At 44.8% G+C, this 9,100-nt stretch overlaps 1 protein-coding gene and 1 long non-coding RNA gene across 4 annotated transcripts in view; one reads left to right on the top strand and one right to left on the bottom strand.

The window, feature by feature from the left end:
* LOC125704559 (endonuclease domain-containing 1 protein-like) overlaps positions 1-8,714 on the bottom strand; it is a 99,903-nt gene extending 91,189 nt beyond the window's left edge. The window contains exons 1-2 of one of the 3 annotated variants that reach the window (XM_048970268.1): positions 8,385-8,714; positions 4,092-5,341 (exon numbers count right to left, since the gene is read on the bottom strand). In XM_048970268.1, coding sequence (XP_048826225.1) covers positions 4,092-5,341; positions 8,385-8,702 — 1,568 coding nt within the window. In that variant the 5' untranslated portion in view covers positions 8,703-8,714. Of the gene's footprint in view, positions 1-3,483; positions 5,342-8,384 lie in introns of those variants that run through there. The other 2 variants (XM_048970267.1, XM_048970270.1) reach the window with 2 other exon arrangements.
* On the top strand, positions 1,209-3,294 carry LOC125704562 (uncharacterized). The gene is made up of 2 exons (XR_007381174.1): positions 1,209-1,561; positions 1,861-3,294. It is a non-coding gene; the product is annotated as an uncharacterized LOC125704562 (long non-coding RNA).
* Positions 8,715-9,100: the final 386 nt, after the last annotated feature.

Genomic DNA, 9,100 nt, shown 5'->3' on the forward strand with positions numbered 1-9,100 from the left:
TTCTCAGGCTTTATCACTCTCAGGCCCTCCGCTCTCAGGCCCGCCTCTCTCAGGCCCACCACTCTCAGGTCCACCACTCTCAGACCCTCCACTCTCAGGCCCGCCATTCTCAGGCTTTGTCACTCTCAGGCCCGCCGCTCTCAGGCCCACCACTCTCAGGCCCGCCATTCTCAGGCTTTGTCACTCTCAGGCCCGCTGCTCTCAGGCCCACCGCTCTCAGGCCCACCACTCTCAGGCCCGCCACTCTCAGGCCCACCACTCTCAGGCCCGCCATTCTCAGGCTTTGTCACTCTCAGGCTTTGTCACACTCAGGCCCACCACTCTCAGGCCCGCCATTCTCAGGCCCGCCATTCTCAGGCTTTGTCACTCTCAAGCCCGCCATTCTCAGGCTTTGTCACTCTCAGGCCCGCCATTCTCAGGCTTTGTCACTCTCAGGCCCGCCATTCTCAGGCTTTGTCACTCTCAAGCCTGCCATTCTCAGGCTTTGTCACTCTCAAGCCCGCCATTCTCAGGCTTTGTCACTCTCAGGCCCGCCACTCTCAGGCCCGCCACTCTCAGGCCTGCCATTCTCAGGCTTTGTCACTCTCAGGCCCGCCACTCTCAGGCCCGCCGGTCTCATGCCCCGTCATTCTCAGGCCCCTTCTTGTTGTTTTGATGCATGCACAGAGAAGTATGGAGCATGTTCTTTTTGTGTTTCTAAAGTGTAGTTATATGTTGTGTTTGGGGAAAAATGCCCTAGGCATATATTGATGCATAATCTATGTTTCATACTGTAAGAGTCAATTTTGTATAAATCTAAACATTTCATATATTCATTGTTTTTTTTCTGTTTACAATTTTATTGTTTATGCCTAAAATCATTTTATTCATTTATTTTATTTTCTTTTGCACATGCATTTATTTGAAATGTTCTTGATTTGTATTTAAGGAGAATTTTTTTATAAAGATATTTCTGAGAAGAAAAAGAAGTGAAACTGTGAATGCTGAGAAGGTTGGTAGTGTTGTGTGTGGAGGTTTATGGTCTCACTCTTTTGCAGCAGCGACACAACAATGCAGGGATTTCACAGATTTGACACAGAAGGTCGATAACATGAGACTTTTCATATGGAGCAGGAGACGTGTAGAGGGGCGCTGGGTCCAGCTCAGTACTGCCACCTTTCTTACATGGTGGGTATTGTTAGATCAGCTGGGCTTGCCACAGTGTGTCTCTTCCCCTTTTTTGTTGAATTCAGTGGCACTGCGAGGGTGTGGGATTCTCCAGAGTGACATACGACCTGAGGGGAGACTGAGCAGACTCTTGTGGAGCCAGCAGGGTGTTGGTTTGGTTTGATTTTTCTGTTTTTCACTTCTTGGGATTTATATTTCTGAAGACCTCATAATAGTTTGTTTTTATTTCTTTTTTCTTTTGTTGTTGTGTTTACTTCTCCCTCTTTTGTCCTTCCATTGTTCACCTCCTCCAGGAGCAGGAAGAGGCGTTTTTGCTGCAAGATGGAAGGGAGCTGCATAGTTGGGACCTGAACTGGTGTGTCTGGACCTGTGGTGTGAGACACTGCTGTGACTGGTTTGTAGTGTTATCAACTGGTACTCGTATGAGGTGTTTTGCTTGCTAATATATGTGGCCATACAGTAAAATCTTTGTGTTATGCACTGTGGGGAGTTTTGCCATTTTCTTCCTGTGTTGGGGTAACTCTGCCTGGCACCTGTGTAGTGCAAGTGTGCCATGAAAAGGAGAGAAATACATACTGGTGCATTTCCATGAAAAATTGTCTGATGCAACTATAATAATAATTGATACTTTTTATTGATCCCCGGAGGGAAATTGTCTTTACGCCTCCCACAACTTCCTCTTTTTTTTCATAGAGGAAGTTGTCTGCAAAGGGCTGCCACCTGTAGCGGTGCCCAGGGATCTATGGGGCTTGCTCAAGGACCCGCAGACGTGCTGAGGCTGGGTTCAAATCTGCAACCTTCTGATTACAAGGACACAGGCTTAGCCCACTGAGCCACACGCTGCCTGCAGTCCTCTATTTACGAACTTTCAACTTACAAAATTTCAGACATACGAATGAAGAGGACTGTAGGTCCAAATCGTGTCCCTTGGGCTCCCATTTCCTGTCCGCAACATGATTTTTTTTTTCTGCGCGTCAATTCCACCTAGTACGACTTCTGGCTGCTACTCTCACCGCGCAGCAGCATAGCGTTTGCACTCCCAGCATCCTAGTTCTTTGTACTTGCATATACTCTTAAAATGATGTTGAATAACGACTTACGAACATTTCAAGTTACAAACGACCGTTTGGAACGTATCTCGTTCGCAAGTAGAGGAGCGTCTGTAGTTTTAATTTTTTTCTTTTTATAAGTATAGTTATATTTTTTTAAATAGAAATAAAGTGCACATATCAGTATGATAACATGGATGAATTTTATGGCACTAATTAAGGTTTATCCAGGCCATCTAAAAGTAAAGTATAAAGGGTACATATATGGCATTAAGCACTTTACTGATTTTTTCTGAGCATTCATAACACATATATTTATTTAAAAGAGTTCATTATTTTTATACAATTAAGGTTTTGACCAGTCAACAAATGTAGCGTTATTGTACATATTACATGCATACCAGAACAGCAACTGTATCACTGCTCTGGTAAAACTGATAAATCAGCCAAATGATATCCAGTCAACGGCGTTGTGTAGTCAGAAAATAACCAGTGATGGATGGGGAGGCAGGCAGGCTGAGGCAGACGGAGCATAACATTGTCTGTCCTATTAACATAATATGCAGACAATGTTATGTTTATGGAAAAGTCTGCCTGGGTCTGCCTGCTACCACATTCATCACTGGTCAGTGTTAGGAAAAGTAGTAAAGATGCCCCAATGTTCTTGGTTCATCTTTTGAATACAGAGTGGGTTAGCAATTTATGATCATGGGGGAAGTCTGGGAGAGAATGGGGGTTCCGGTCGGCACTGCTAGGGTGCTAAGGAAGATAATTCAATTGACAGTGGCCAGAGAAGGGGCTGAGCTACCATTTGCTCTCACAGGAAAGTCTCCGTCCTGTCCTGTCCCATCCCTGTCTCAGGATCCTCACACTCCAGGAAGTCACACTTTATATGTAAATTCACTCAGCACACCTACACACAGCACCTTGTTGGGGAAGGATCTTTGGGGGTATAAAGGGTCATGAAGAAGTGCCCTTAATTTGTATTTGAACTGCCTTTCAATACCCGGTGTATGTCTACACTGCATTACATTTTATTATTTTTACTGTTCAATAAATCACTGTCTTGCTGAAACAAGACTCTACAAGTGGATTTCTTACAGTCAGTACCCGAGTACGGTGTCTAACCACAGAAGCTGTGTTAATGTTGTACTGAAGCTCAGGGTACTTTACATACACAAGATGAAATTCTTGAATCGATTTTAATAGAAAACATTTGTGTGTTGTGTAAAGTATCAGCTGAACAGATCTGTAAAGATAAACAGTGTAACATTGTAGAGGTTAAATCTTTATTTCTTGTAGGTACATAATTTTTACCAAGTAATATTCAGATGCGCATATCTGTATCTGTGCAAAAGCTCAGGGTGAAATTATATGAGCAAAGCATAGAAAACGCAAGGGCACTTTTCATTTATAATCAAAACTGGCAAACAAAAAAACTAACTGCTGCAAATATGAAATGAATCTCTTTTTAAATTTCAGTCTCCCACACAGCACTTTTCCCAACTGCCATCTGTGGTGTAGCACCATAAGTAGTCTTCACCATACTTTCCACAGGGGTGATCAGGCTTACAGGTTTTGCCATTTGCAGCTGAAAAGCGATCATTATGAGTGCAGCAGTACTCCCAGTGATCATTATAATCAGTGTAGCACCAGTAGTCACTATAACCATATTTGCCGCATGCATGATTAGTACGACATTTTTCGGCAGTTGTTGTTATACTGTCAGGCAGAGGCGGACTGCAGTAATCCCACGATCCCGAAGCTTTCTTACACCAGTAGTAATCAAGTCCATATGTGGCACAGGGGTGATCATCTTTGCATTTCTCTCCTTTAGCAGTGATGAGTGAGTATTGGGGTGAGCACTGTACATAGGACTGTCCTGAGTAACACTGGTAGTCCTTGAGCTTCTCCTGGTACAGGCAGGGGGAGGTACACAAGCGCTTGACTCCATTGTCTGTATCACAGCAACGCAGGCCACTCTGAAGATCTGCTGTGGTCATCTCCTCAGCAATTGATATCTCTGAGGCATCCTGACATTTAACAGGTTTGGACTCCTGACCCAAGTCCCTCTTTCTGAGCTCATCATGAATCGAAACATCAGATGTATCACATACACAGTACACAGGAGACATTGGACTCTTACAGTGAGTCCCATCAGCTGCAGTCTTTGACCGATACTCTGAATTCTCCAGGACCTGCTGACATTCTAAAACTTCATGCAATGATGCAAGGCTCCTCTTTGAAACCCCATATGCAACCCCATCCAACCTTGTAACCTTAGTCAACAGACATGCTGATTCGGTCAAATACTTAATGTTTTCCAGCTCTTTGAAAAAGGAGAGTACATTATCAAAGGATCTCATTATGCTAATAACCTTGCGTCTTTTTCCTGGATGGTCATATGGCTGAAGGTCTGTGCTACTGGGCTGATTTTGGAAACTGTTCAACACATCAGGGGGTATCTGGAGTCTTTGGCTGACTGAGTTTTGAATTTGTTTGTACAGACTAGATATAACTTTCTGTGATTTCTGGTTGTCAGGGAAACAGTCATCCTCAAATATCTGAACTGCCTGATAATGAGGAGACAGGTTTCTCAGCATAGAATTCAATTCCCGAACGGACATCATTTGTGTGTTACTCTCTGGCTGGTTCTTTCCTATGTAGGCAAGGGAAAATGATTTACGATCATCAGTCCGGTGTTTGTAACAGAGAGCCGTCCAGACATGAGTGGGAACCGTCACTCTGTTAAAGTCATGTACATCGCCTTCATCAAATTCCCCACTTTGAGGTATTCTGTGATTTGGATCGGGAACAGTACCGGTGATAAGGTAGGCTTTTGCACTGTCTCCGTCAATACGGAGATTTCCTTTTATAATATCCCGCAACTCTTTCTCGCAGTCTTTCCAGTGTACACGGTTAAAACAGGCATCCATGGGGGCAGCGTTTGTCAGCGTGTACGTTGCCACACAACCATCACCCACCTGGAAACTATTGGGATTAAGGTGCCCACGGTCATATCCTGTGTCCTTGTAGTCGTCATTGATGGCTTGCTTTTCCTTTATATCACCATCATTGAATTCTGATTCTGAGCTCATCGTATTATAGTTATTGAATCCTGATATCTATAAAGGAAACAAGAAACCAGTTATTCCAATTCATCCATCTATCCATTTACACATTTACCAGTAATCAAAAGTGATGACATCTCTGTTACAGTTCTGAGATATTTATTGATTAGTTCAACAGTTTTGTACTGGTTTGTGAGTTTTGCAATAACATCTAGGGTGGCATTAAAATATGAAAAAATAAATTACATTGTGAGGGTTACGTTTTTCCAAAAGACAGATAGAATCCCCTTTAAAACTAACCCTTTACTGATGGAAAATTGCTAGATTCGTAGTGTTCATATATGTGATAAAAATATAATAAAACATCTTGTGCAGCCTTGGGATTTAATTACCTCTCATTAGTGCCATATCTGTTAAATTGTAAATGTTACAGTTAATGTTAACAGAAGTACATGTACAATTTCCAAATTGCTCATTACTGGTTGGTCCATTGTTTCCAATGAGCAGAGCAGTAATTGAATTAATTTTATTATTCATGACCTGCCATGAAGAACATCCTGGAAGCTGTGCAAAAAGCATTTGCACCCCGAACGGACGGATATTTTTGCTATGACCAACGCCAACGTTCAATTGGCTACGAGTGCAGTCTGCAGATGTGGCAAGGTCTGCAAAAACCCGAAAGGTGTGAATATACACCAGACCAAGATGGTCTGCAGGAGGAACTTAGTGGTGCAACGCACAGTGCCAGTACTAAATATAGCACCTGGTAAGACGGAGGAGGAGCCAGGCCCGGACAGACCCCACAGCACCCAGAACCTCCAAGCACCACCAGCTACAGCCGAAAGCAGACCATCAGAACACCGTCGGATTTAGTGGCCCGCTGCCAACAAAGAGTCAGACTGACACCAGCTTAATGTAGCTGTTGATGCAGCCCTTGAAGTAACAGCCAAGGGAGATGTGGACCAGAGGCTCAGGACAATGAGCAGCTTCATAATGAACATTGCATCAGACAGGTTTGGCATTAAGGAACAACATGCCACCAAGACTACTACTGCAGCACCTATTCCAAACCGACACGAAGCAAAGATCGCCCAACTCAGACAAGAAACACTCAGGAGCCAGTGCAAGAAAGCAAGTAAGCAAGAGAAGGCAGCCCTGGCAGTACATATTTTAACTGTTATAACTGTTACCACTGTTATGACTTTTAGTTAAGTAGGAAATTTCAGTACTCTTTCCCACTGAAGAGTGTTCTAATGTGATGCCTGTTGAGGTTCCTTAGATTAAATAGCTGCACAGTAAGACAGATACCTCTGACGGCTCTGATTTCCCCATTTAGCCTCTGTAAGGCTAACAGAACAGTAAAAGTTCTGTTACAGAATGTTTTATGGAATATAGGAAACTGGTATTCACAATGTTTACTATTGTGAATTACTCGGATTCAGGAGGAGCAGTGTGGTTTTCGCCCTGGCCGTGGAACAGTGGACCAGCTCTATACTCTCAGCAGGGTTCTGGAGGGTTCATGGGAGTTTGCCCGACCAGTCTACATGTGTTTTGTGGACTTGGAAAAGGCATTCGACCGTGTCCCTCGTGGGGTCCTGTGGGGAGTGGTCCGGGAGTATGGGGTACCGGGCTCCCTTTTAAGGGCGGTTCGGTCCCTGTATGACCGGTGCCAGAGTTTGGTCCGCATGGGCGGCAATAAGTCTGACTCGTTTCCGGTGAGGGTTGGACTCCGTCAGGGCTGCCCTTTGTCACCGATTCTGTTCATAGTTTTTATGGACAGAATTTCTAGGCGCAGCCAGGGCGTTGAGGGCGTCCGGTTCGGTGACCTCAGGATTAGGTCTCTGCTTTTTGCGGATGATGTGGTTCTGTTGGCCTCATCGAGCCGTGACCTTCAGCTCTCACTGGAGCAGTTCGCAGCCGAGTGCGAAGCGGCTGGGATGAGAATCAGCACCTCCAAATCCGAGACCATGGTTCTCAGCCGGAAAAGGGTAGAATGGTCTCTCCGGGTTGGGGATGGGGTCCTCCCCCAAGTGGAGGAGTTTAAGTATCTCGGGATCTTGTTCACGAGTGGGGGAACGATGGAGCGGGAGATCGACAGGCGGATCGGTGCGGCGTCAGCAGTCATGCGGGCGCTGCATCGGTCTGTCATGGTGAAGAGAGAGCTGAGCCAAAAGGCGAAGCTCTCGATTTACCAGTCGATCTACGTTCCTACCCTCACCTATGGTCATGAGCTTTGGGTAGTGACCGAAAGAACGAGATCGCGGGTACAAGCGGCCGAAATGAGTTTCCTCCGCAGGGTGGCTGGGCTCTCCCTTAGAGATAGGGTGAGGAGCTCAGTCATTCGGGAGGGACTCAGAGTAGAGCCGCTGCTCCTCCGCATCGAGAGGAGCCAGATGAGGTGGCTCGGGCATCTGATCAGGATGCCTCCGGGACGCCTCCCTGGGGAGGTATTCCGGGCATGTCCCACTGGGAGGAGGCCCCGGGGAAGACCCAGGACACGCTGGAGAGACTATGTCTCTCGGCTGGCCTGGGAACGCCTCGGGGTCCCCCCAGAGGAGCTGGACGAAGTGGCCGGGGAGAGGGAAGTCTGGGTCTCCCTGCTGAGGCTGCTGCCCCCGCGACCCGACTCCGGATTAAGCGGGAGATGATGGATGGATGGATGGATGGATACTATTAAAAAGGATGGTAACCATAGTAAATCTGATATTACTGGCAAATTCAAAATAATCAAATGTTTTTAAAATAATGTTATTTTGCGAAGAAATACATCATGAAATTGGGGCAATAAAACATTAGGTAATGGAGAAATAGCATACATAGCATTATAAAATAGCGTCATAAAAGCCTCTAGTGTAGTGCAGTGTGGTACCTGAGGGTGATTTTCTCAAGTCAGTGAGCAACATCATATAAGAAGTTTATGGTCACTGTTTGTGCTTCCAGATTAATCACTGCAGGAATCAAATAATTTTTATTTATATACATTAATTGCTGACAATTTTGAGTCTACAGTGTCACAGGGACATGAGTGACTGCATGACAATAATTGTTCTAATAAATATTCCAAAATGACACCTTATGAAAAAGTTATAAATCTTACCTGTGGTTCAATGAACCATTGAGCTTTTCTTGCTCTTGCACTGACAGTTCCACCGTTAAATATATATGCGCTATACAAGGGGATTCTGTGGTATTCTGAGTAAAGCGTAGCAAAAAAAGGCTTAGGGTAATGCCTGTATCTTTGACAAATTTTCTTGGTGTTCTGATCCATCCCTGTTGGTTCTTTATTGTTGTAGAAAAACTCGTTACAGTCCCGAAAGCTTTGCACCACTTCTGCCTGAGCACTGAGTGCTCCCAGCAGAACACCGGTGAGCAGAGAGAGAAGCATCATGATTTTAAATTGAACTATCAGGAACATATTCGCTTTAAATACACAAATCCTCAGTGATAATTATTGTGGGAGTGTCTGATATTAAGCACTGAGTGTCACATTAGCAGGGGCTGAGTAAAGGTGTGACTAGGGCCAACATATTGTCTACCACAACATTATTATTATTATCATCATCATCAGTATTATTATTTTATTAATTCATTAATGTATTTAGGGGGCGGCATGGTGGTGCAGTGGTTAGCACTGTTGCCTCACACCTCTGGGACCTGGGTTCAAGTCTCTGCATGTGTGTGGAGTTTGCATGTTCTCCTCATGTCATCGTGGGGTTTCCTCCGGGTACTCCGGTTTCCCCCCACAGTCCAAAAATATGCTGAGGCTAATTGGACTTGCTAAATTGCCCGTAGGTTTGCATGTATGAGTGATTG

The sequence above is a fragment of the Brienomyrus brachyistius genome, chromosome 12, assembly GCF_023856365.1.
Source record: "Brienomyrus brachyistius isolate T26 chromosome 12, BBRACH_0.4, whole genome shotgun sequence".
In the NCBI taxonomy this organism is placed as follows: domain Eukaryota; kingdom Metazoa; phylum Chordata; class Actinopteri; order Osteoglossiformes; family Mormyridae; genus Brienomyrus; species Brienomyrus brachyistius.